The 27,646-nt window shown below is 39.8% G+C and overlaps 2 protein-coding genes across 3 annotated transcripts; both read left to right on the top strand.

Annotated features, from left to right (window-relative positions):
* Nucleotides 1-1,016: 1,016 nt before the first annotated feature.
* coq9 (coenzyme Q9 homolog (S. cerevisiae)) lies at nucleotides 1,017-12,708 on the top strand. Of its 2 annotated transcripts, none has more exons than XM_036568089.1 (9): nucleotides 1,017-1,151; nucleotides 3,952-4,186; nucleotides 6,576-6,711; nucleotides 6,801-6,943; nucleotides 8,380-8,464; nucleotides 9,482-9,586; nucleotides 9,769-9,924; nucleotides 10,025-10,078; nucleotides 12,156-12,708. In XM_036568089.1, the coding sequence occupies exons 1-9, from the start codon at nucleotides 1,094-1,096 to the stop codon at nucleotides 12,189-12,191; spliced, it is 1,008 nt and encodes a 335-aa protein (XP_036423982.1). In that variant the 5' UTR covers nucleotides 1,017-1,093; the 3' UTR covers nucleotides 12,192-12,708. The 2 variants fall into 2 exon arrangements, with proteins under 2 accessions (XP_036423982.1, XP_036423980.1); XM_036568087.1 differs by having other exon boundaries at nucleotides 1,046-1,151; nucleotides 3,949-4,186.
* A 1,376-nt stretch (nucleotides 12,709-14,084) lies between these two features.
* Nucleotides 14,085-23,879, top strand: polr2c (RNA polymerase II subunit C). Its single transcript, XM_036568086.1, has 9 exons — nucleotides 14,085-14,296; nucleotides 16,164-16,213; nucleotides 17,173-17,241; nucleotides 17,342-17,394; nucleotides 17,838-17,966; nucleotides 19,917-19,968; nucleotides 20,277-20,445; nucleotides 20,744-20,818; nucleotides 23,531-23,879. The coding sequence occupies exons 1-9, from the start codon at nucleotides 14,211-14,213 to the stop codon at nucleotides 23,673-23,675; spliced, it is 828 nt and encodes a 275-aa protein (XP_036423979.1). The 5' UTR covers nucleotides 14,085-14,210; the 3' UTR covers nucleotides 23,676-23,879.
* Nucleotides 23,880-27,646: the final 3,767 nt, after the last annotated feature.

The raw sequence follows: 27,646 nt of genomic DNA, 5'->3' as shown, positions 1-27,646 counted from the left end.
ATGGCAGCAAAAGAAAGCAATAAAGAAGAAAAGAGGCCGACAAACTTCAGTCCCTATGCTGATAGATGCTGGATCTACTGCAGTTCTACAGTTAACTCAGTATTTACTTCACTTTAAAAATTGCTTCTTAACTTTATCAGGATTTTAAAAACATTTTGAGTTTAAAAACAGAATGTATATGGCTTTTCAGGGACACATGAATCTCTGAGCCCAAATATTAAGAGTAGTGAGCAGGAAGAGTGATCTAGGGTGTAGTGAGCAGGAGGAGTGTCCTAGGGTGTAGTGAGCAGGAGGAGTGGTCTAGGGTGTAGTGAGCAGGGGGAGTGGTCTAGGGCGTAGTGAGCAGGAGGAGTGGTCTAGTGTGTAGAGAGCAGGGGGAGTAGTCTAGGGAGTAGTGAGCAGGAGGAGTGGTCTAGTGTGTAGAGAGCAGGGGGAGTAGTCTAGGGAGTAGTGAGCAGGAGGAGTGGTCTAGTGTGTAGTGAGCAGGAGGAGTGGTCTAGGGTGTAGCGAGCAGGGAGAGTGATCTAGGGTGTAGAGAGCATGGGCAGTGGTCTAGGGAGTAGTGAGCAGGGGGAGTGATCTAGGGAGTAGTGAGCAGGAGGAGTGGTCTAGGGTGTAGCGAGCAGAGAGAGTGATCTAGGGTGTAGCGAGCAGGGGCAGTGGTCTAGGGAGTAGTGAGCAGGGGGAGTGATCTAGGGAGTAGTGAGCAGGGGGAGTAGTCTAGGGAGTAGTGAGCAGGGAGAGTGATCTAGGGTGTAGTGAGCAGGAGGAGTGGTCTAGGGTGTAGTGAGCAGGAGGAGTGGTCTAGGGTGTAGTGAGCAGGGGGAGTGGTCTAGGGAGTAGTGAGCAGGGAGAGTGATCTAGGGTGTAGTGAGCAGGGGGAGTGGTCTAGGGTGTAGTGAGCAGGAGGAGTGGTCTAGGGAGTGGTGAGCAGGGGGAGTGGTCTAGGGCGTAGTGAGCAGGGGCAGTGGTCTAGGGTGTAGGGTATAGGGCTCATTATCCTGAATGGGACGTGGTGAAACTGTCGCGCCGCGGTGACGCGCCGTGCACTCCGTGGCTAACATTAGCATGCTGATGGCCGCTCCGCTGTAACATGGCGGCGCTGATCAGGAGCCTGCGGGCCGTGCGGAGCCTGCGGGGGCTCGGCAGCGGTAAGCCGGGCACAGTGAGTCTGGATCATGGCTAATTTATGTGTTTTGCACGCCTCTTTTTTCGCGTTTCTGACAAGACTTTGGGTCTTTTTAGCGTGCAAAACCCGATGTATGTGTCATCTGAGACGGGCAAGGTGATCATGAAGGACAGAAACAGGAGCAGGAGTGTAAACAAAACCGTAGAAGAGGACATTTAAATTACCTCTTAAAGTAAATGTGCTGTTATTGCACCGGTTACTGACCATTTATAACTTTCCTAAGCTTTTTTTTGAGAGGTTTGGTGGCTGGAAACCGCCAGAGATTTGCTTTATGATAATAATAATAATAATAATAATAATAATAATAATAATCTGTTGGTTGTCTTATATCCTGCGTCCAGGGTTTGACTTTATCTTGAGATGAGACTTTGAAATAACAAAAAATCCCGATTAAGTTATCAAACTTATACAGTCATTATTATTTAGTAAAACTTTCCACCACAGAAGTCTACACTATTGAATAACAAGGTATTTTTAAGTAGCATTAAATGTGTATTTATAGCAGAATGTTTTTCCAAAAATATCATTTTTGTGACTGATAGTTTGGACTGTAATAGTTTGCTTCTGCCTTTTATGCATTTAAGCAGAAATTACAGAGCCATTACAACAGACCACGTTCATTACCTGCACTCTACATGATTTACACCCTTCTGATAAGAAAATGGAGAATAAATCTGTAAGCTTATAAATAGTAAGATATTTGGTGATTGCAGTGTAGAATTACAAGCAGAGGATTATAAGTGGAGTATCGCACTATTAAAGAAGGCCTTTTCTTATTACTGGTCTTATCCTATAACACCTAAAGCTAAAGAAGCCCATTTTATGATATTGACATCTGCATATCCAGTGAGTGTCTTTTTGCAGATGTTTCATTTTGATCTGGATCTTCGTACTTTTTGCACTGCAGGTGTAAAATCACTAGAACGTTTATTCTTCTCTTGTCATTTACAATAAAATTCTAGAATATTATTCATGATTGGTTACCTCTTAAGTATTATTCCAGAATTTCAGTATGCATATATTTGTATCGTCGCTATCCAATGAAAAACGTATCTCAGTTTTTTGCGATTTTTACTTTTCTGCATCATTTGAGCTCAGCAGCTGTTCTTTACATTGTGTGAAAATCTCATGATGATTGGACCAATAGAAATGGCCGAAAATTGCTTAGAATAAAACCTTTTTCTATTGACTTACATTGAAAGTAAAGAAGGTTTTTGCCCTCTCCTGTAAAGTTACTATTTCGGAGACATTTGTTTTTCATTGGACAGCAACGATATAGAAATACGTCCCAAATATGAATGTTGAAAGCCTCTGTCAATCATTGTCTGCATACATTGTTGAAAAATTGTGGATTCCTCTTTAGTGTAACACAGTTGTTTCTTTTTTTATTTTTCCTTCTTGTCTTGTTTTAATCTGTCTTTGTATTCGATAGTAAGTGGCGATTGATGTTCTCTGTTCATTTATGTCTCTGACATAAATGGTAAATGTTGACATAAAAAATATGTCTCGCTGCTGTCGGACCAAAACCTTATATCTCCAAAATGGTAACTTTACAGGAGAAAGAAAAAAGCTGTTTCTATTGGTCCATTCATCTTGAAATTCACACACAATATGAAGTATAGTAGGCATTTTTAAATTATGTCAAACACTGAAAAATGACAAAATGGAGATACGAGGTTCTGGTCCGACAGCAGTGATATATATATATATATATATATTTCTTACATTGAAGTGCAACTTAAAGTGCTTCACATAAAATGTAAGGAGACAATATTTAAGAAAATAAAAACATTGAGTAAAAGGGATAGAAGTAAAAAACTAATTCTAAAAGTGAAAATTCAGAATATCCAAAAAAAAGGTCACATAAAATAATGAAATTAAATAAAGACAACAAATAAACTAGAAACCTCTATAGGACGAATAAAACTATATAAAACCAGAGATCAGTAAAAAGTTGCTTTTTAAAATTGCTAACTGATAATGCTTGTTGTACGTCTTGTGGGAGGGAGTTTCACAGTTTTGGAGGATATACATTAAACGCCATCATGTAATGCTGGGATATTGATATTTAATAACGTGAAATACTTTTGAAACTCTCAGTATCAGGTCTGCAGTTCGTTAATTCTCACCTGAATAAATAATAATAGAAATCATTAATCTCCATGATAAAGGGGAATTGTGCATAATGAAGATGAAGTTGGTTCAGTGTGAAACGCTCCATTGAAGAGAAACATGCAAAGTCAGAGCACGCTGCCTGTTTTCAGATAAGGTTTTGGCCTAACGTGTATTATTTTTCAAATCTATTTGTGGCAGATAGATTCATGCAGGGCGTTGTGAGTCAAAATAGTGCAGAAAGAATTATTCTTTCTGATTTTATTCACTATTTTACCACCTTCAACGTTACACAGTAAAAACTCACCTGTAGGTTCACTTGTGTGTTTTGTAGAGTAAATAAAATGGCTCTGTTTGCAAAGTAGACATGGTGACCCCGGTTCCTGTCACCACCACTGCAAAGAAATCTGAGTCCTTTGCAGTGAACCATTTCACATCAAACCACTCTGAATTGCTCTGTTTATATCTCAGTAGCTGAATTTTGTGGAAGTCTTGAAAAATCTGTGGAATTCCCCCTTTAAATTTGCTGCACTGCGGTTGTTTTGATGACGTGTTTTTCTGACCTTTAAACTTTATTATTCCATCAGGTGTGAAGGCGTAATGCACTCTGTAATCTGTGTAATTGCTTTCCGTGTAATCCTTCCCAGCAGTAGTGGTTAAGACACGCCCCGCTTCCCAGTACAGCGGTTTGAGACGTGGCTTTCATCGTGCTGCCCTGCTGCGGCTTGCCGACGACTCCAAAAGTGACCAGACTGTACCACCTCCGTCCCACCATGAGCACTACCAGGCTCAGGAGTCTCGAGAGGGATCATCGACGTTCTCCACAGAGCAAGCTTCTGCTTCTGACCCCGGCACTCAGCATGAGGACCCCCGGCCTAACACCAGGTCGGAATACCATAAATATATCACATTTCTGTTAGAATGATGATCTCGAGTCAGGTTTGCCTTTCATGTCTCACGTTATTTGACTACAACGTAGGGCTGCAGTGATTAACCAACAGACTTGTCGACAGTGAGCCTCATTCTCCAATATCTTCCTGAGTTTGTTCTTAAATGTGGTCTTAAAAAGGATCCTAAGAAAAAGTCTACGTCACATTAATGACGTGCTCTTAAACCGCAGAGCTGTTCTCACCTTTGTTTTCTCGAGTGTGTGTAGATTCTGTTCTTGCCTAATAACAAACCCCAAACAAGAAAACACCGGCGAATGTCAGAATCTTCGTAAAAACTTCGTAAGTGGGTTTTAGAAAGAATTTTTTTTCTTAAGAACGGCTGGTGAATACTTAAAAACAAAAGCACTCTTTAATGTTCATGTTATTAAAAGTGCCTTATAAATTAAGTTAGAATTATTATTATTATTATTATTATTATTATTATTAGGGTTCTGGTAAATATTGGTATATGACCGGTAAGAACAGCACAATTAAATCTTTGGTTGAATACTCAGTTGCATTGCGTCTGGCAAAAAAGTAGTTCACCCTATAAACCTTTAAATAAATAAAGTCCTGTGGTGATGCCCTCCTCTGCTGCCAGGGATGAGAGCGCCCCCTGGACGGCCATCAGTTAATGGAGGACGGAGCTTCGCTCCAGTTTAGGGAGCCTAAACTCTGTGGCTCTGCATGCTGAGACATTTAACACAAATAAAGACTGACTGGTTGATTTTAATTTCATCTCCTTGTCATTTACCGACAGATATGCTCAGGGATGTTTTCTGTGTAAACTTTAGCTTATTATTTAGGAGTAGAACTGAATGTTTATACTAAACTGACAGTCAGTACAGACATTACGAAATGTGGCGTGATAAATTCTCTCAGGTTTGCAGTTTGTGCCGTGGTGTTCCAGTTTAAAACTGTGTTTAGGAATGCTGGAGGAGAAGAGGAGTCAGTTTTAAGGGTAAAACTTGACCATGTCAAGAGGCTGCAAAGGTTTAGATGCACTTGAGTGATGAGTGATGGTCAAATCTAGGTTTATGTAACATCAACCCTAATGAATTTTAACCATTTGTCCAGAAAACTGAATTATTACCACACTGTGAACGGCACTAAAATGTCCAAGTGGAAATTAAAGGGAATTATTATTATTGTTAGTATTATTATTATATACAGTTATTCTGACAGATGGCAGTACACTCCAGGAACTGTGGGGGTGATATAAACAGTGGCTCCATGTTCCAACCAATGAGGATATATATATATATAATATGTAAAATATCTCATATATGCTGTAAATAGCAAACTCCTCCACACTTTTACCCTCTCGTTCGTACAGCTCACGGATATTTGTAACATTGGAGGGTCTCAAGGGGAACTGCAGCTCCACTTTGCTGTTCTTTTGTTAGTTCGCTGCTTGTTGATTTGTCCATAGTTCTCTGATCACAAGCTCACTATTAGATTGGTGTGATTCACATATATGAACATATATATATATATATATATATATATATATATATATAGGTTTACTTTTAACCTTTAGGACCCGGAGACAATAGGTCAGTTCTAGTCTTCATAACTTCAGAACATTTTAAGCTACAGACATGATACACATATCAGGACATTCAGCAGACCCGCCCCTAACTAGTTAGTGTGACGTAATCGAGCTGTGACTTTAGTATCAATGAAAAAGGAAAAACGTGTCCCATTCAACACAATGAGTCCCGTTCAACACAGTGACAAATATTTTTATAGAATGAATAATATTTAGCTCTGTCTTTCAGTTTACATTGTTTTTGAGTACTAAAAATATCTGATATTAAATATGCAACTCAATTTGTAATTAAAAATAAAGTCTGTCTTGCTGTGTATCAGAGTTTTAGGACTCCGCATGAATCCAGGAGGACAGAAAATCAATAAAAAACATGTCCGGCTTATGCTAATTGTTTATTTTTTACTAATAATAACTAAAAGAATGAATCACTATCAAAATTCTTGCACTTTCAGCTCACAGACACTACAGACTGATAATTTCTGAAAAGATAACTACAACTGCGCTTGTTTTCAAGATCTCTATATGCAAAAAATGCAAAATTTTGCAGGCGCTAGGTTAATTTTTGATCAAAAATGACCCAAATTTATAAAGATATCAAATGTCTATTAGCATATACGTGTCAAACAGTGGCATATCTGAGTAGCTCAGGGTCACCTGAAAATAACATATGGCATGTGTGACTGTCACATGTAAATACTCTATAATTGCAATTGTAATTCACCCAAAATAACCAAAAAAAAATTTTAGGGTTCTAAGGGTTAATCATGATGTGCTTGTGCCTGTTATTGTTCAGTTATCAGGATCAAAGCGGTGAACAGGCAGAAGATTACGAGACTGAGGACCAGCTCCAAGCTCGCATCCTCACTGCTGCGCTCGAGTTCGTCCCTCAGCATGGTTGGACTGTGGAAGCCATTGCAGCTGGAGCAGAGGTGAGCCGAACTGGTTATGAGTATAATACGAGTATGACTGGTTTAAAGACGTTTGCCATGTAACTTTTTTTTATTTTGCTGCGTTCTAGACCCTCGGCCTGTCGGCTGCTTCTGCAGGAATGTTCAATAACGGTGCAGGAGACTTAGTGCTGCATTTCGTCGGCCAGTGCAATGTTCAGCTTGCGGAGATTCTGGCAGAAGAGCATAATCAGGTCCAGCTTGGCCAAGCAGAGTGAGTACCCCTGATTATGCCCTAAAGCAGTGGTCACCAACACCTCATCTGGAATTTTACCTTACGGTGAAGTTCAGTGTCGTAGGTGACGTACAAGCATGTCGCTTTTGTGCTGTCTCGTCCTGCATTATGTCAACATTGGAAATAATCAGAATGATCAGTTTGCTGATATGGTCACCAGATAAATGGAGGCAGTGCGTGAATTTAAGCCATAATTCAATAAATGTCAAGCCGTTTAACTAACAACGGGTAAATGTTAAACTAGAAGAGAGAAGTTGGTTAGCGTTTTCTTATCTAGCATGATAACAGCTCTGCTCACCACAAAACATGTTTGATCCTGGATAACTAAAGCACTGACATAAGTTTAGATGGTAATGATTTAAATCTGAGGTGTTCAATGGGATTAAGGTCAGGGCTCTGTGGGGGCCAGTCAGGTTCTTCCACACCAAACTCACCCAGCCAGGCCTTATGGAGCTGCTTTGTGCACTGGGGCTCAGTCATGCTGGAACAGAAAAGGTTCTTCCCCAAACTGTTCCCACAAAGTTGGAAGTGTACAATTGTCCAAAATGTATGCTGAAGCATTAAGATTTCCCTTCACTGGAACTAAGGGTTCTAGACCAACCCCTGAAAAACAACCCCATATCATCATCCCTCCTCCACCAAACTCTACAGTTGGTGCAATGCAGTAAGGCAGGTAATGTTCTCCTGCTTTTCACCAAACCCAGACTCGTCCATCAGACTGTCAGATAAAGAAGTGTGATTCGTCAGTCCACAGAATGCGTTTCCACTGCTCCAGAGTCCAGTGGCGGCGCTTTACACCACTCCTTCTGATACTTGGCATTGTGCTTGATGATGTAAGGCTTGCATGCAGCTGCTCGGCCATGGAAACCCTGCCATGCAGCTCTTGGCACATGGTTTTTGTGCTGATGTTGATGCCAGAGGTGGTTTGGAACTCTACAGTTATCGAGTCAGCAGAGATTCTGATGGTGATTCGCTCTGTAACTTTACATGTTTTGACACTTTGTGGCTGAGATGCTGTGGTTCCTAAACGCTTCCACTTTTCAATAATACCACTCACAGCTGATCGTGGAATATCTAGAAGGGACGAAATTTCACGAACTGACTTGTTGTAATGCTGGCATCCTAATACAGTACCACACTCAAATTTAGTGAGCCCTTTTGAGCGACCCATTCTCACAAATGTTTGTAAAGGCCGCATGGCTAGCTGCTTGATTTTTTACGCCTGTGGCAATGAGACTGAATAAAACGCCTGAATTCAGTGATTAAGAGGTCCCAATACTTTTGTAATATAGCGTATGTCAAATATGAAGTCTGATTTGATGGCCCATGTAAGTGCATTCACAGAATCGTCTTTACTGATGTACATGTAGATTCATAGAGTAATCCGAGTTATTTATGAATCCTGTCTGTTCCAGAAAGAAGAAAACAGCCGATTTCCTTAGACATGCGGTGGAGACCCGACTGAGGATGTTGATTCCATATATCGACACATGGCCACAGGTGCTAACGGCGAGCAAAGCACTCTCTCTGAAGTTTATACATGGTTTCCCCTCTATGGATTAAGTCTAGTCTTAGACTTGTAGTGCCAGTGGTGAACCACCTTTGGAAATACTTTAGAATTAGCCTTAGGATTAATCTGGTAAGACGGCGTTTTAGGGCCACTGTTAATAAAAGTAAAAATAGTAGAATTTGAGAAAAAAGTTGTAGTATTTTGAGAAAAAAATGCGTAATGTTTCTAGAAAAAAAGGCGCAATATTTTGAGGATAAAGTGGACTAACTGTAGATGGGCTGCCATAACGCGTTGGGGTCTTGCTTGCCATACTCCCGTCTGTGGATCGATCATTTTGATTATCATTCTCACTGTCTGTGGAACTTCATGCCCTCTTTGAATGGCGTGGAGATGTAGATACTGATAGCCGTGTAGATGACCCTGCCTGCGATTCTCCTTCAACAAAACAGACAGACAGTTTCCTCTGAGTCCGTCTGGCTCTTTACTCTAAATAAACAGCTTCCAGCTCAGCCATTTTAGCCGTTTCTTATACTATAACAGGCTGGTGCTGATGTGCAGGAGAGACAGGGAGACTGAGTGTTTCTTTATGGGTGAAATCAATATGAAAGTATAAATCCACCAACTCAACGCCCCTCATTTAACACGAGGAGGTGCTGCCTTCCCTTTGCAAAGCATTTGGCCACAATATTGCTTTTTTCCTGGTATTAATGCCACTTTAATGTCGTAATTCTGTTATTTTTTTCTCGAAATATTACGACTTTATTCTTGAAATTTTACGTCTTTTTTCTTGAAATATTACAACTTTATTCTCAGAGTCAACTGTTTTTATTTTTATTAACAGTGGCCCTAAAATGCCGTCGTAATCTGGATCTGGGAAACCAGCTCTAAATGTTTTATCTGAATAGGTACAGAAAATGACTGACACAGTTTATTACCATGGAAACAAACAAACAAAAATATATCTGGTCCAAAACATTTATGACTGTCCTTAATATCTGACTCTGCAGGCGATGAGTTTACTGCTGCTTCCTCACAACATCCCGGAAAGTCTGAAGCACCTGTCCGCGCTGGTGGATGACATTTGGTACTACGCAGGAGATCGCTCCACAGATGTGAGTGACTCCTCCATTCTGCATTAGAGTATTCCGGACTAACCCTTTAGGAAGTTCATGATGAATTTAAAAAACAAATGTCATTATTTTGTCTTCTCTTAAACATCCAGCTGCTCCTTTGCTTCTCTGTGTTAAAGCACTGCACCTTTGTTCTTTTGTTGTATGTGCTGGCTGTGGTTCAGATGAGCTGGTACACCCGCAGAGCAGCGCTAACCGGCATCTACAACACCACGGAGCTGGTGATGGTGCAGGACTCCTCCCCTGACTTTGAAGAGACCTGGGCCTTCCTTGACAACCGTATCGGGGATGTGGTCAACATGGCCAACACTGCCAAACAGGTACAGAGAACTAAAGGTTTAATGGATTTATGGCACACTATGGTGACTTCAGATTTCCAGTTGGGCTGCTCTTGTCATCCTGAATGGTGTTTATTTGTAGGTGCAAGCGACTGGAGAGGCTGTAGTTCAGGGGCTGATGGGAGCTGCAGTTACGGTTAGTGCTCTTTCAGTTGAATATACAGCCTGCAAATGAAGGAACACTGTTTCATGAAATCAGTCTGTGCTGAGGTTTTGTTGTTTTAAAAAGTTTTATTAAATTGACTGATTGATTATTTATTTATTGGGGTTTCATTTTAGTTTTTCTTACTTTCAATAGAGCATTAATATTTGTACTTTTTAGTATCAAAAGAAATATTTGAAATTGGGGCAGAATTTCCTTATGATTAGTTTTATAATGCAAAATTGTTACAGCTGTAGATGATGCTGAACTAGATTGCTCAGATGTTGTCGTCCTTCATACATTGAAAACACTAAAAACTCTTTTTGCTTACAGAAAACGCAGTTTTTTCACTGCTTTTTTAAATTTGTTAATAGGTCATGAAGATAACTGGTCTGTACTGTAAAAAATAATATAAGGATATAAATAATATATTGGATTTTGCGGGAGAAAAAAAAGGTTTAGTGACTGGCCTCCCCCACTTAGACAGGAGGTCACAGGCTGCTAAAGGAGTTTAAACGAGTTAGCCAACCAAAAACCGAAAGATATGAGATCACCTTGTATGTGCAGACTATTGAAAGAGAGCAGGAGGTAGATACGTAGATAAATGGATGGATAGATGGATTCATTTTTTACATGACCATTTTCCACCTCTATATGCCTCAGAATTAAACAGGCTTTTTTTTTACTGTGCCTTTAACACTAATATATGTAAATAAGCTCTGTTCAGATTGGCTGCCCTGAATTGTGTCTCATTCAAAAAGCATTCTGGGTTGAAACACGCTTTATAACTTAACTGTGAGTGGGTGGAGCTAAACTGCCATAGGCTGAATAGGTTGATGTATGACATCTGTTTTTAAAGCTTAGTTTCCATATATCGACAGTGTGGACTGAACTACATGTTGAAACTTTACATACCTCATCAGATTATGTTTTTAATTAATTAATTCATTCATTCATTCATTACATATTTTATTGAGAGGTTTCATGATATTGACCCTTTAATGTGTCCAAAACAATTAACTAGATTAATGAAATAGGGAATTTATTTTCCTCCATATACTCAGTTATTTATGTTTTGTTAATGTTATCTGTTATACACACTAAAGTCTTTAACACCCATGTGTCAAATACAAGGCACAGGCCAGATCAACGCAATCCTATCCGGCCCGCAAAAGCAGTTTAATTTTCTGTTAATATTAGCTTGTCTCACAATGCGCTGCGCTACAGACCCCAACAACAATCTATGGGACAGCGGTTTCACCTCAGTTCTACACAATTCTACACAATTCCACACCAGTCATATCACCAAACACACTAGCCACGTTTCAGCTACAGTTCAACCAACATAAACGCACAGAAGCTCAGAGCCCAAGAATTAGTGAACTCGCAGCAAAGACAGGATACCAGGTGTCTAGTTCGAGCAAACAGGTAGGTTTAAAAGACTGAGCTCTAGGGGACACTTAAATTTTGATTATTTCAAATGTTCATGTAGAATTTCAAGGTCGACTACAAGTGCCTATATTTTACTGTTGACAATGGTCAGTTCGGTTTATAGCAAAATGTTATTTAAAAATAAAATAAAAACATTGCCGTTCTCTGGCCCACGGACTTGTTGAGCTTTTTTAATATGGCCCTATTAGTTGTTGAGTTTGACACTCCTGCTTGAATACATGCTTTTTTTGTCCCTTGCAACCTTTAAATGTTTCATTGTAACAGTAAAATTATTGTCTAATTAGTTGGTGTTTTAAAATGATGGAATAGAAATAAACAGCAAAATAAACAGTCTGTGACAGGAAGTGGAAGAGGACCAATAGTTAGGCCTAAAAACTGCAGATGTGCTGGTTGTAGACAAAGCAGAATGAAGTAAAGACAGCACTGTATAATTCAGGGATGGGCAGCATTAACTTCTGCGAATGCTGTTTTCACTGTCTTTCCATAGATTTCTTGTTAAACTGCAGTCTTACTGGCCTGTACACTGTCTGTTTTACTGATCTTTCTGCTATTGTAGTTGTGGAGTGACTTATAAGTTAAAAAGTTAAAAGTTCTGGCCTTTTCTTTCTGTCTTCCACAGCTGAAGAACATCACAGGGATGAACCAGAGACGATGAAGCCCCCCCCCCTCTATTCTCTCCTTCCTCCACAATCTCTAGCCATAACCCATCACAAATACCCGACAGTGATGACCAGCTCCTTTGTAAGGGTCAATTAAGTGTTAATTTGCTATCATTTTGAATGCAGTTTGGACCAGGGGGCATTTTCTTGTTGTTTTTGTGCCCTTAAGTCACTTTAATGGAGTAACTGTGCCATAGCTTTCAGTCCTGTCTGTTTCCTTTTTCACAGCAGGGATGCTCCACCTTGTAAAATCTACTGACCTGTGGTCCTAACACAGTCTAAGATCTCTAACACTTGTTCTTGACAATTAAATCTCTGCAGGTCAGTAAATATCCAAAAAAAGGGCCGTCTCTGGTTTACAGACATATAATGGCAATTCAATCTTCCCCCTGTCATTAGCCAGACTTTTGTTCCCTGTATAAACACAGAAGCAGAATAAATATTATACTTGAAAATGTTTTTGCTAGACATTTTGTCTGATTTTGAGTGTCTCAATAAAGTATTTAGACATTTTTTGTCAATAATTTGTTTTAAGCATGTTTCTCACAATGGTTATGTCTCGTATGTAAGTAAGTATATTTAGCCATGAACACCATATGGTTTTGTGTGTTCAGTAGAGTATTATATATTAATTCAGGTGTTCAGCCCATGTTTAGTCCATTATCTGAAGATGTTTTACAACATTTCCAGCAGTTAAAATGAGCACAACGCTGAAAAATCACATCAGTCGTCCACATTGGGATTTAACATTTCACTTTTGCAATGTGCACTTTAATACTTTTAACATTCCTAAAACGTGGAGGATGGAGAGGTACAGAGAGGTACGTGTGGGGAGCCAACTTCATCACATCACAAAGACCTGAAAAAGAATTTGAAAATAAACTGAATGTTCGTCATATGACTGTAATCTAACCACTTAAAACTGGGTAAGGACGGTTTAATCTCTGCTGTGTCCCTTTATCACCAGCTCTGGAGCTGTCCTGGTTAAAATTAGGTAGAATTAAGGAGTCGGGAGCTGCAGTCGACTCGAGAAGACTTGCAGTTGTGCATCACTATTATACAGAGCTGTGCTGGTACGGTGCCCTGCTGGTGACATGCCATATAAATAAAAATAATGCGTGGACTTATTAACGTTTGGGAATGAGATTCTAATGCATGGCCACAAATTATTAAGGTGTGGGAATGAAATAATTAAGTTGTGGCCACGACTTAATAAGGTGTGGGAATGAGATAAGTCGTGGCCACAACTTAGTAAGGCGTGGGAACAAGATCCTAATTCATGGCCACGACTTTGTAAGGCATCATCATCATCATGCCTTACAAAGTCGTGGCCATGAATTAGGATCTTGTTCCCACGCCTTACTAAGTTGTGGCCACGACTTATCTCATTCCCACGCCTTGCTAAGTTGTGGCCATGCATTATTTTTATTTATACAGGATGTCATCAGCAGGGCTCCGTAGTGCCAGTGACATCCTGTATGAACAAAAATAACGCGTGGCCACACCATATTACCGCATGGGAACAAGATCCTAACACATAGCCATGGCTTAGTAAGGTGTGGAAATGAGATCATGCCATATTAAGCTGTGGTCAAGGCTTAATTATCTCATTCCTATGCCTCACTAAGTCGTGACCACGCATTAGGTTCTCGTTCCCATGCCCTGCTAAGTCGTGGCCACTTAATTATGCATTACTTTTATTTGTACAGGATGTCACCAGCAGCGCTCAGTAATATGGTGCACTATGGGATTTGGATAAATCCCAAATGGCTCTTAGTTGTGTAATAAGTCTTTAATAGGGACGGTTTGGGCCTTTGTAGTGCACTACGAAGGGAGCAGGATGCCATTTGGGATTCGGCCTCCGTTCCCTCAGAGAGTTACTGCCAGTGACCCGGATGCGAAGGCGGGCTCTGTGTGGCGGTGTGCCGACATGTTCAGGCGGCGCTGAAAGATCTGCGCTACAAACTTTACCTTTTTATCGTTTATTAGGGTCGTCCTGAGTTCCAGCTCTCACCATGCCGTACGCCAACCAGCCCACAGTGAAAATCACCGAGCTGACGGACGAAAATGTGAAATTCGTCATCGAGAACACGGATTTAGCGTAAGTGCGGCGCTTCAGGATTAGCATTAGCATTAGCAGCGCTGTAATCACTGCCGCTGCGATGCTTTGAGCTCAAAAGCCTTTTTATTGTCCAGATATTCACCAATAAAAGCAAAACCGGTTCCGAATAATTCTTCACAAACTTTCAGGAGGCACGTTATAAGCAGATTAACTCTACGTGAAATACATGCGTGAGTTTTCTCAACAAACCAACGAGCAGTTTGTGTTTTGGAGTCAAACTAAGAAGCGGATTAGTCGGTTTGTTAAACAGCTCCTCCTTCGAATTTCTCCGTTCCACCTTAAATGGTGCAGCAGTTAACTTACATTCTACACATCCTATACAGTACAGGGTGTCCCCCAAAAAAGTGACATCATTTCGTAGTCTAATAACAGCCAATTCTCCCTCAGATGATCTCAGATGTTAACAAAATGTAAAAACTAACCAAGTTTAATTTTAAATGTTTTTAATGTCGTTCACTAGAAATGAAAAGGCATTTAGTGTGTTAGAATATGCTCAAACACAGTCAAACAGGAGTGAGCAGCGAGCATTTTCGAGAAAATCCAATAAAAATGCACCAACTGGAAAGCAGATTTGAACATGGCACAAAAAATCCAAAGAGGAAGGCTGTCTGTGCAGCGCAAAGGGGTCTGGACGACCACCAGTATCAGAAGATATTACATTTGTGAAGCTTTGTGAAATCAGTTATAAAATCTACTTGTTTCTTGTTTGAATTTTGATAAATAAATCTTGTATTGTTCAGCATGAAGCCTGTTTAATTTAGTTTGCCAGGACATGTAGTTACTCAGATACTCACATCTCAAATGATGGGACACCCTGTGTAACTGCTGCACCATTTAAGGTGGAACTGGAAAATTCGAGCAAGAAGCTGATGAATAAAACGCCAACTTCAGCCTCGTAACTAAATTAGATTCTGAACAGGCTTTTAAATGTTTCATGACTATTCAAGAATCGTAGAACCAGGACAGCTGCTTTAGGGATAATTCTTTACTGGGTTTTTATAAATCTGCCTCTCCGAAAAGAGGCATTCTCAAGAGAACTGCCTCAAAACATGGTTTAAAGAAACTTTCGCAATACATGAAACGTCACGATGGTTATTTTGTCAGACATCTGATCAGTTGGAGAAAAAAACATTTACAAAAATACCATCAAAAATTGTGAACATAATGATTTTTATTCAGTATTTGTCAGGTTGTCATGTTGCACCAAATCCAGTTAAACAGGATTAATTTTGCTCTTTATAATGAAACAGGCTTTTGATATAGTGCCATAGTGTCGTATTGCCCAGCGCTGCTATAAGCATTTAAGTGTTATAAGCTTCACAAAGTTAAGAAATATTTGTATTATCTAGCAGCTCAGTTGGAGCTCTACATGGTACAGCATACTTCGACATTTTAAAGTTGTTTACCCTAATTTCCATTACTGCAATGTGTAATGTGTTTCTCATTACTTGTTATTTTGTTATAATTTTAACTGGTAATTCTTTTTAATGTTTTCCTTGTAAGCTGTATAGATGTGAACCAAAACAGACAAAATGTTGTTTTGCACAGGTATAAAAAAGTTGTAGTGAGAGGGGAAAAACATATATGTGTGTGACTTAAAATGTTTATCAAAATGGATTTTAAATCAATTAAATCATTCAGGTTTTTACATTATACAGCCAGGCATCATTGTTTGTATATAAAAAAGCCCAGTAAATATTCTGCTTAACAAATGGTTTGCCTTGGAGAATGCTGGTAGGAGGTTAGTTGGAACTGCAGCGTTATAACGTCATTAATAATTGCCGATAATAGTGCTGGTAAAACATGTATCTGTTCCATTAATCACTGTTCTACTCTCTTATTACAGGGTTGCAAACTCCATTCGACGTGTGTTCATGTCAGAAGTTCCCACCATTGGTGAGTAGCTTAATACATACTCAGACAAATGATAAAGCATGAAGTACTGTTGTAAGGTGCTGAGCCACCACGAGCTGCCAGAACAGCTTCAGTGCACCTTGGTGTAGATCCCATGTGTCAAACACAAGGCCCGCTGGTCAGATCAGGCCCGCCACACAATCCTATCCGGCCCGTAAAAGTATTTTAAAATTCTCTTAATATCAGCCTGCTTCACAATATGCTGCACTACAGTCCCCAGCATGCACTGCAACGTAATGTGCTTCAACTCTCCTACCCCAACGACAGTCTATGGGACAGTGGTTACACCTCAATTCTACACAGTTCCACACCAGTCATATCACCAAACTGCATTTGAGCTGCAGTTCAACCAACACAAACACCTAACGTCAGCTCAGCAGCTCAGAAATTGAGCGCAAGTATTATTGAACTTGCAGCAAAGAAAGGACGCCAGGTGTCTAGTTTAAGCAAATAGGTAGGTTTAAAAGACAGAGCACCTGGGGACATTTAAATTTTGAATATTTTAAGTGTCCATGTAATATTTCAGGGTTCACCACAAGTGTCTGCGTTTTAGTTTTTGCATATTTTGAATAAACCATGAATATACAATGGCCAGTTCAGGTTATAGCACAACATTAATTAAAAATTTTTTAATATGACCCTTTTACTGGTTGAGTTTGACACCCTTGGTGTAGATCCTCCAAGTCTCTGTCACTGTACTGGAGGGATGGAGCACCGTTCTTCCAAAAGATGCTTCTTCACTTGGTGTTTTGATGATGATTCAGTCCAGAATCTCCAATAGAGCACAGCTGAATGTACACCTATCTGGAAACCTCTGAACATATGTTTTTATATTCATTTATTCAGGTTTTTCCTTTGATTTGTCAGCCACTTGTATATATAGACACCGATACTGTCAGTATTTAATGTGTTTTCCAATCTGACTTAACGTGTACCCTCAGCAATCGACTGGGTTCAGATCGATGCCAACTCTTCAGTACTCCACGATGAGTTCATCGCACACAGAGTGGGTGGGTACAGTTTCATTCCCCTCCAGTTTCTTCCCAGTGCTTTAGTCAGTGCATCTGCAGAATAAGTCCTCAGAAGCCTTAATGACTTGTTTGTGTTTAGGGCTCATACCCCTCACCAGCGATGACATAGTTGACAAGATGCAGTACTCAAGGGTAAGTTTATTGAGTTATCTCTTCGTAATGAGATTTTTATGTACTTATTAAATAACAATGTAGATGATGCCATGATTGCTTTGTGTGGGATTTTTTTTTAGCTTAGCTGTTTCCACAGCATTTACCATCCAGTACTTAAATTAAATCAGGTGCTGCTGATTGAACAAATTCATGCGCTGGTTGGAGTGTAGCGAGAAGTCAGGAACCAAACCTGTGTTCTTCTCACTGTATTCTTCTAACCAACACAATCGTAACTTGTAACACAGAAAAAATCTTTAAATAATTTATTTATTGTCAATTAAGAATCTCTTTTGCAGGAGTGTTCTGGCCAAGATAGACAGCAGCACTATCCCACATAGATAACACAACATTAGACATGAGAGCAAGACTTTTAAACAGTCCAGTAGTCTGATGTTGACATTTGTCCTGTGAATCTTTGCCAGGACTGCACGTGTGATGATTTCTGCCCAGAATGCTCTGTTGAACTGACGCTAGACGTCAGATGCACAGAAGACCAGACGCGCCATGTGACTTCACGGGATCTGTTGTCCAACAACCCCAGAGTTATTCCTGTAAGTCTGCTCAGCTGAACGAATGTATATTTTAATTTGTGTTCATTTCTGCATAATTCAGTCGCTTAGATGTACACAAAGTCATTCAGAGTGGTTTGACATGAAACACTCTGTCCTAGAGTTGTGTGTGGTCACAGTGGTGGTGATAGGAACCAGGGGTCACGATGTTTACAATGCAAATAAAGCCATTTTATTTACTGTCCAAAACCACCAGTAACCCTACATGTCTTCTATTCTTTTATGTACTGTTTATCATTGTAAAGTAGTAAGAAATGTAGAAAAAAAATGGGGACTATTTTACCTCACAACGCCCTGCATGCACCTTTGACACGAATGTATTTTTAAAAAAATACTTTTTAGGCCAAAATTGTATTAAAACTATCCTAAAATTGTATTAAAACTATCCTAAAAATGTCTCAGACATCAGGCAGTGTATTCATAACCATTTTGTGTAGCAAGTTTCTTTAAGGGACTTTTTAGAGGCTGATGTCTGGTTTCTGTCACCATCAGTGAGTGTGTTTACATGCACTTAATAACCCGACTGCAGAAAATTAGATTTAGTCAGTAATCCCCTCACCATGTTTACATGCACTTGAGTAATCAGATAATGCGGGAAACTCCAGGTCTACATGAGTCAGACAGTAATCAGATTTCTGCTTTGCAACCAGCCAGTAAACTCACAGAAGACGACTTGACGAAACGTAATGTAAAACTCAAACTTCGTGCCGCGGCTTTTTTTAAACGTTAAACATTTCGCAGAAAATATGAACATACATCATCTAGAAGATGAAGATTTTTAACCCTTCATTTCCTCAAGTATGTAGTTGGTTTCAGCGTTGCTCCAAAAGTGTTTTGTTGCCGCCTCACGAGTGCTGTGTTAAACGCTGCTTGCTTTTCCAGGACAGAGGTCTGTTTTCGCACATGCGCAGACTGAGAAAACGGATAGAAATCAGAGTGAGGGTTTACATGCACTGGGAAATCTGATTACTGAGCTAAAATCCAGCTCTCTTTATTGGATTTCTAAATCGGATTTCTAGACCTTACTCTGATCTGAAAAATCAAAGTGTGCTGTTTACATGACCACTGGAATAATCAGCTAACTGCAGAAATCTGATGATGGTTGGATCATGAAGTGCATGTAAATGCACTCACTGTGAATTCTGACTTGTCAAGTTTCTCTACGATGGAGCACTTCCTGTTGAAGGACACACACATTAGAATTATAAATAACAGTTTTTATAATGGGTGAATCCAGTGGTTCCCATCACTGCCCTGCACATTTTAGTGTTATCCCTCAAGACACTTGATCCAACTAATCAGCTCAGCCCTTATTGAGTTGAAGTGAGTGTGTTAGAGCAGGAAAACTCAAAAATGGGCAGGGCAGGGGGAGTCCAGGACCAGAAGTCTGTCTCATGAAGAAGGGTTAACTAAGACAGGGTTACCCTGGTTAACTTGTTTGACGAGGTGTCCACACCGTCATACTCTGCTTGGTCAGAAGTTCAGCCCTGATTAGTCAAAGACCTGTTCATGATCGAAATCCCAAACTTAACCTGTCCTGAAACAGGTTAGGTGTGCAGAATCAGTTGCCATGGTGATATAACTCGGTAAAAAGTGATGCCCAGTTGGGAGAGAAAATCCAGGGTTAGATTGAAAGCATAACATTGCTGTATAAGCAAGAAATCCTGCTTCATGAGACGGACTCCAGGGTTTTTGTGGATTAAGTTTACGACTATTACTAAGTTAAATCAAACCTTCATGCCTTTTCTGGTTTCCTCTCAAATTAACTGTCCCAACATGACCCTCATTTAAAGTTCTGTCAAAACAGTAGTCATATTGCTAAGCCTCCAAAAGTGTAGTACAATCAGTCAGAATAACTGGAACATTTTGTTTTTAAGTCTTTTTTTCTAGATTCAACTTCAACAACTGAACACATTGCATTATGTTCTTCAGGTGACCTCCAGAAGTCGAGATAATGATCCCAATGACTACGTGGAGCAGGATGGTGAGGATGGCTCCTGCTTTCTCTTACACACGTCTCGCTGCACTTCTCTGTCTCAAATTTAAAAGAACATGATGTTAGATAGGAACCCCATAACTTCATTTGCCCCCCCACTAAACAGTAGTCAGTAACATGACGTAACACATTCTGGTGCTCAGGGTAATTAGTTTATTATTATTGCCAGCAGTGCAATCAGAAACTCCTATATTGCTTCATGATGGGTCCAGAGCTCTCAAGTGTGTTCAAAAATCAGATTTTTCTGTTGGAGAGGTTATGTAAGCAGACTGATTCGGTTCTTCTCTTGATTGTAGACATCCTGCTGGTGAAGCTTCGAAAGGGCCAGGAGCTGCGCCTCAGAGCGTACGCCAAGAAGGGCTTCGGCAAGGAACACGCCAAGTGGAACCCAACAGCGGGGGTGGCCTTTGAGTATGACCCAGATAATGCACTGAGACACACTGTGTACCCTCGCCCTGAGGAATGGTACGCTCTGTTTTATGCCTTATTAGTAAGACACTTGTAGTATGGTTCCATGAAGTAGATATCAGTGTAGTGCCTCAATTAGCAGTCTGAGCACTCAGCGAGACTTTCTTCGCAGCTTGACGGCAGCTTGTAAAGCTGATTAGAATATTATGTTTTAGTGAATCAGCTGGAAATTCAATTTTTAACTCTCCTATGGAAAAGTTTGCAAACTTAAGTAGTTTTTCATTTCATAATTATACAAAAAATGCCCAGTGAGACATTATCCATTCCTTCATTTCCTGTTTTCTCTGCATTTCAGGCCCAAGAGCGAGTACTCAGAGATAGAGGAAGATGAAGTCCAGGCTCCATACGACCCCAACGGCAAACCAGAACGGTAAGAGGGGGCATGCATGACGTTGTTTACATGTTAAATATTTAATTATACAGAAATAATAGAAAAAAATCTATTACCCCTTTAAGTACACACACATTATAGAAAGTTATAGGCCTAATGGATGAATCCAGTGGTTGGAGAAGGGTGTGGCTGCAGACATGCACTCTCAGCCTGACATGCACCGCCAGCCTATTAATGATGTCAGTGCCGGTCTGCCACAACTGTGTTTTTTGGTTTTGCGAAGAAAACCAGTGAACCACGTACTGTTGGACAACAAGAGTCACACTGAACACATATTAACGTTGCCATACTGATAATAAGGTAATTAAAGATGGAAACAAAATAAAACCTATCACAATGATAAGACATGTATGTTGGGTTTATTCGCAGAAAAAACAAAAAGGCTGCTGAAACTCATGAAAGCCAAGCTGATGACGATTAGAACCGGTTATCAAAAACTGTAATATTGATTAAAATAGAACTCATTAAGGATTCTAGGAGGTTGTGACAGCATACAGTCAACGTAGTACTGATTACTTTTGCTGTCTCGTCAATGGTGTCACAACCTCCTAGAAGGCTGTCAGACAACATTGTCACAACTTTCTGAGGAATTACATCTCAACATTGTGACAATGCAGAGAGCACCAAGCAGACGACGCTGTGGGCACCAAAACAGCATGTTGTCACAACGTAACTGTGTTTGCAGAGCCGGTAGAGATAAAACCTGATGGTTTTGCTTCATAACAGGAATTGGCTTGATGGTTGCCGTTAGAGGTCATTAGGAAATGAACAAATTTATCTGGAATCAGTCCCAGAACACCTGATTAAATGGTCAGAATCCTTTACACTGTGATATCAACCCATCAGGAAAACACAGAATACCATTCGCGACTGAAAACCACCAGGAGCCAACAGACACTTTTAATGGTTTCTATGATTTTTTTCAACAGGGAGGTACATTAAGTGTAACCCTCTAGCCGTGTTATGGATGAAAAATGGATTAAGTGATGATGTCGCTAAGCAGCAGCCGCCAAAAGTTAACATGCTGTTGGGCCGCTTCTGCCATTGTGGCAGAGAGTGCATGTGCACGTGACGTCGCTGGGGCTGAGAGTGCATGTCTGCAGCCAGACTCTGTTGAGTGGTTCCCATCCCATCTCTGCCCTGTGCATTTTAATACACTGTGTGCTTTGCCATGTAATCTGTATTTTACAACAAACAAATCACTCCAGACTGTGTGTTATGTGTGTAATGATTTCAGTAAAGTGTAGAAAAGTCTAACAAACAGTGTAGAATTTCCTCTGAGGGTCTCTCTGTAAATACCTGTTTTTTTGTGGGAAACACTGTTAGTGATCAAAACTGGGCAACTGGGTGCAGCCTGTCAGAGAAAGCAGGCAGGAGTGGGCAGGGGCTATTGCCATGCACACATCCACGCTTAATGACTGGGCTTTTTTGAAGTCGCTGCAGTTTTCTTAGAAAGCTGTCTATGCAAGCATTGAAAAGGTCAGATTGGACTGTTTAGCTGTGGTGGTGGTATGTTTGGGCCCAGCAGGCTTAAGCCCATCCACTTTTATCACTGTGCACCTAAAATGACAGCACAAATATACTTTCATCATTAAAATCTTATGAATAAATAAACCAAAACAAATAAAAATGTGCTCAAATTCCATCTTTAATAGTAACCAACCAAAACTGCAGTTGATAGCAAAACCTCATAGCTGTGGTTAAGCCGTTCATCCCCAGAATAGGCCAAAAGGTGGTCACAGAAATAATAAAATCAAAACTTTTCTAAGACATCACTGCTGCATATGGCCTGGAAGCACGAATGTAGCTTAGGTCTAATCACAATTCTTATTTTTATCCCTTGTTTTCGAGTGTCACCTTGCCGCCTGGAACTGAGTTACAAGGGGTGGTGGTTAAAATCTTCCCTATTAAATGGGACCCTCAAATAAAGAAGAGCATTACTTCATTAACAGCTACTAGCGCTGCTCTGTAGGTGACCCTGCCAGTCTGCAGTGACAGCAGAGGAGGGTAAAGTTCAGCTCCTCACTGCTGGGCTTTAGTTACATTTAGGGAATCATATGCCTTCAAAGAGGGGGATATGACAATTATATATTATCACCCACCCATAATTCTTTGGTGATATGAAGCTAAAGTCAGCTATTCGCCAGCTTCTTGTTCATATTTTCCCGTTCCACCTTTATTTTTATATAATTTAAGGTGGAACGGGAAATTAGTCAGCTAGCTACCAAGATGTCAACATGAACCATGTGACATTACGTAAATAATAATAATATTTGTGTCTAAATATTCTATAATAATAAAGATATCTAATTTGAACTTGATTATTAAATCATAAATGGTGGAATAAAAAAGTTGTTTTATTGCTTCTTTGTGCAAAATGGGTTTATATTATTTTCTTACTATTAAGTTTTATGCAACTCAGTTTTGTTTTTTTTTCTTTCTGTCTTAGATAAATGCTTAGCTGACACTTCGTACTTATGGTTTCTACTTCGTTTGATGTAGACCTCCACCACTGCTTTGCAGCATATGGATTTAAAGCTCTGTAGAAAACAAAAAAAAGAGAATTTAATATAATCTTGACCTTAATTTTGAAAATTATATAGAGCCTAAAAATTGCTCTTACCTCTAAAGATTTGTAATGGCAGATGCCTTTCAGAAGTATTGCCACTCATGTTTGCTGATGCTCCTCAGGTTCTACTTCAACGTGGAGTCCTGTGGCTCGCTGCGGCCAGAAAACATAGTGATGTCGGCGCTCGCTGTGCTGAAGAAGAAGCTGAGTGACCTGCAGACGCAACTGAGCCACGAGATCCAGAGTGACGTCCTCACCATCAACTAAAGCATCCGAAAGCAGTGAAGCGGTATTGCAGAGTGATAACGGGCACATGTATGTGCTCAGCATTGTTAGAGCAGCTAATGTGGGGAAGAGGGGAGATTTTGTACAGTAGGAAATTGTGTTTGTGTTTTTTTTTTATTTGTTTGAAGATTGTGGGTGGTGGAGAATATTCTTGATAATAAACACAAAATGTGATTTAAAGTGTTATCTATGCTCATAAATCCTGAAAGGATGGAGAAAGCAGACACACTGAACACTAGAGGGCAGCAGAGAACAGATGAACAGTTCGTATTAATGAGTCCACAACACAAAATGTTAAAGTATGTGCAGATCATGAACAACAAGGACCTCCTTCTCCAGATTTCATCACTTTCCAATCAGGTGAAGAAATTTCAAAGAATCTGAGGTTTTCCAGATGCTTAAAAAGGCAAAAGCGAGTTGAAATAACAGGTCACCATCTGTGTTTGCAGTCATTTGGTTTCGTGCCTCACAAAATGGCCTGACAGTTTCATCCCGTCTTTTCCAAGTTTGTGATTAATCTCAGCTTAAGCTGCTGATGTCAGGAGACTAGAAAGCACCAAACTCTCCTTATTAGGAACTTTGCCACAGTAACTTAATGATAACTAGGGCTGGGTATTCACAAATGTTTAGACAACAGCACTGATAGACTACGTTGATTTCTGAACTATACTTTTGGTTAAATACCTTTTTTTTGTTTGTTTATTTACAAAGCGACAGTGGGTGTGGTTTAAACTTGAAATGAGTGTGGGGTGCTGGAAGTAGGTATAGTTACTGACTGCACTTGACAGTCAGTCAGGCTGGTGTTCGTCAGTGAAATTTCACCAGCAAAAATGTCATTTATTTCAGTGGAATTGGCTGCGATGGAAGATTTCTTGTTGCAGACTTCTGGGGCAAATAAATTCTGCAAGCAAAACTTTTTGTCAAGCTCAACTTTAGTCAGCATTGATGCTGCTGCTTTGGCTGGGTTGACGTTTGAAGTTGAGGGGCTTCATATGGCAGCAAGGTCCAGCTCATTTAACCAGAATCTAAGCATGACAATTTGAACATTTCTTCCCCACTGGCGATAAACAAGCACTTAAAACAGAGGCTGCATGAAGTCAGTGAGTTGATTTACATGCACTTTAATCTGATAACTGCAGAAAATCAGATTTTGTCAGTAATCCGATCTACTCGTTTACATGCACTTGAGTAATCAGATAATGGGGAAACTCCGGGTCTACATGAGTCAGACAGTAATCGGATTTCTGCTTTACAACCAGCCAATAAACTCACAGAAGAAGACGAGACGTAAACGTGACGTAAAACTCAAACTTCATACCGCAGCTTTTTTTAAAACATCACCACTTTACCTGAAACTATGAACATACATCATCTAGAAGATGAAGAACATTCAAATCCTTTATTTCCTGTTTGGTTTCAGCGCCGCTCCAACAGTGTTTTGCTGCATCTCACGACATCCACCGTCTGATCTCGAGCATGTGCAGACTGAGAAATCCGACAGAAATTAGAGTAAGAGTTTACATGCAGTGAGAAATCTGATTACTGAGCTAAAATCCAGCTCTCTTTATCGGATTTTTAAAATCATATTTCTAGATCGGAGTATGGTGTTTACATGATCCATTTGAATAATCGGATAACTGCAGAAATCTGATTATGATCGGATTATTGAGTGCATGAAAACTCACTCATCGGTTTTTGGGTTTTTGCCTTTTTTTGGTTGGTGAGTTTGTCAGCTTGCTAACTCAGCTATGTTGCCTCCTAACTCACATTGCTGCCAATCACGCCAGTTATCTGTGCTAAGGATCCGTGTTCAGCACTACGACAGTGTATAATAATCCAGTATAATTATGTGCATGTCTTGTTTTCTTGTTTATCGTTAGCAAGTTTTTTTTGTGCAGTCCAGCCTCGGTCAGGCCCATTTGACAAAGTGATGTGAACTGCATGTCTAAGTGTGACTGCAGCTTAATGAAGAAGCACGGATGTCGATAACATGCACACGGATGTCATTTAAATGGCCAGTCAGCAGTCTAGATTTTTGAACAAGCATGCTCATTGGCTGATAAAACTAGGGCCAGACAATTAGGAAAAAAAAATGCAATTTTTCTGATCAGGGTTGTGATCTTGATTTAAACGTGATTATTTTATTTTCCTCAGAAAGACCAGAATGTCCTACTCGTCATGCTGGTCTTCTTAAGGGATGCTGAATAGAGCTCTGTGTGGTTATAGTAAAGACAATGCTGAATAATATTAATATACATAATTTAAATTTAGGTATAATTAAATTTGCAGCTGTGGCGATTTGGAAACTGCCCTCTTTTTGTTGTTTCAATATCAAAACATTCAATTAGCCCTACATAAGACAGTGTGTATAAAATTTGATATTGAACGTGAGAATTTTTAGTACTGAAGTCTGTACCATAAAAGTTAAATGTCAGTACCCAGCCCTCATGTTATTGACCACTAAAACGACCAGCTTATGAAAGAAATGCTGCATAAAAGCGGACGCCAGTTTGTGTAATATCATATTTATTTCTTCCTGTGAGTTTTGGTTTTTTCATACATGAGTATTGAGGATTTAGAGGAAAAGTGCAGTCACATAAACGTCTCTCTTTGACCTTAATAATTTACCCTAAAATAAATAAAAGGATTTTTTTGTAGCACAAAATTACAGCGACATAGATCAAGTGAATTCATTCTTCACACAAAGTGTGAGACACATCTATGTATAATAAAATAAAGACTAATATCCAAATCTAATCGGATACGTCCCGCTGAGAACCTCAGTGAGTTTAGGATGCATCACTACTTCGTTTTCAGAATTCCGTTTGGGAAAAAATAATATTTTCGTTGATCATACATTCACACCAGGAGCTCAGGTGAATCTGTTCGTAGAGTGTAAGTGGCCTTATGTGTACACCTTTTACAACTGTGTCTTGTAAATTATGCACACCACACGTTATCTAAATTTTAACTTCATTCTGTTTTTTTAATTACAGGATCTAAAAGAAGCAGGTGACAGCCGTTAGCTCATAGTTAAATATTCTCTATTTCACTGAGACCTATATATAAATTCCATTTGATTGAAATATCATCGATATACTGTACGTAGAATACTGGCAGAGACCGAACAGTTTTCTTGAAGATTGTGTATTGCTTCTTAACCGATACCACATAAATCTTTTTTTTTTTTCTTTTTGGCACACCACAGATCATAAAAATCTCAAATATTGTTCTATAAATCTTTAAAATACTGTGCTGTTTCCTAAAATAAGATATATAGAGATGATTGATAACTCTAACTCCTCTAAAGTAGAGATAAGCAAACACGTTGCTGAACGTCTTCAATGCATACTTACACCGAACACCGTCGGGGCGCCTGTGACCCGTCCGTTCACATTCATGTCTGTTACTATGACTTTTCCCTCAGTTCAAGCATAACCACAGTACTCTGAACTTAACGCAACCAAAGATGAAGAGAATGAAGCTGCTGGCTGGTCTGATCATAGCTGTGACACAGACAGACCGAAATCATTGGTCGTGAACGGCAAAATAGTGAAAACAAAGACAAATTGTATGCATGGTGTTCAGATGGAGCTCATACACAAAGACCGAAGCTAATTCAACAATAATTAATAGCGCTATCAAATGATAAGCTTTTCTTAGGCTATATAAAATCGCAACAATGATTAGCAAATGTTCAAGCTAGATTTGGCCAACTTGGCAAAAAAAAAAAGGGTTGTGACTTTCCCCACGATTGGAGAGAAGTAAGGGTCAGCGGGAGTGAAGGGCAGGGGTCAGGAAGGGCATTTAACACAAACACTTGGTGGAGAATAAGTAAGAATACGAAGCAGCACAGCAGGGGTGAGTTTGCCATCATCCAACTCAAAACATGCTTCAAGGTAGATGGTCTACAGTTTAAACAAAGCAACACAGAAGAACCTCTATCTCTCATT

The sequence above is a fragment of the Colossoma macropomum genome, unplaced genomic scaffold, assembly GCF_904425465.1.
Source record: "Colossoma macropomum unplaced genomic scaffold, Colossoma_macropomum, whole genome shotgun sequence".
NCBI lineage: Eukaryota > Metazoa > Chordata > Actinopteri > Characiformes > Serrasalmidae > Colossoma > Colossoma macropomum.
Note: the sequence above shows the minus strand (reverse complement) of the source record. Positions and strands in the feature narration are given on the sequence as shown.

Excerpts from the sequence above, each read along its gene's own strand:
- coq9 (XM_036568087.1), top strand. The coding sequence starts at position 1,094 with ATGGCGGCGCTGATCAGGAGCCTGCGGGCCGTGCGGAGCCTGCGGGGG. Across the intron at positions 4,187-6,575 it reads GACCCCCGGCCTAACACCAG|TTATCAGGATCAAAGCGGTG; the intron begins GTCGGAATACCA and ends GTTATTGTTCAG. Across the intron at positions 8,465-9,481 it reads ATATCGACACATGGCCACAG|GCGATGAGTTTACTGCTGCT; the intron begins GTGCTAACGGCG and ends CTGACTCTGCAG.
- polr2c (XM_036568086.1), top strand. The coding sequence starts at position 14,211 with ATGCCGTACGCCAACCAGCCCACAGTGAAAATCACCGAGCTGACGGAC. Across the intron at positions 17,242-17,341 it reads GTTCATCGCACACAGAGTGG|GGCTCATACCCCTCACCAGC; the intron begins GTGGGTACAGTT and ends GTTTGTGTTTAG. Across the intron at positions 19,969-20,276 it reads TGACTACGTGGAGCAGGATG|ACATCCTGCTGGTGAAGCTT; the intron begins GTGAGGATGGCT and ends TCTTGATTGTAG.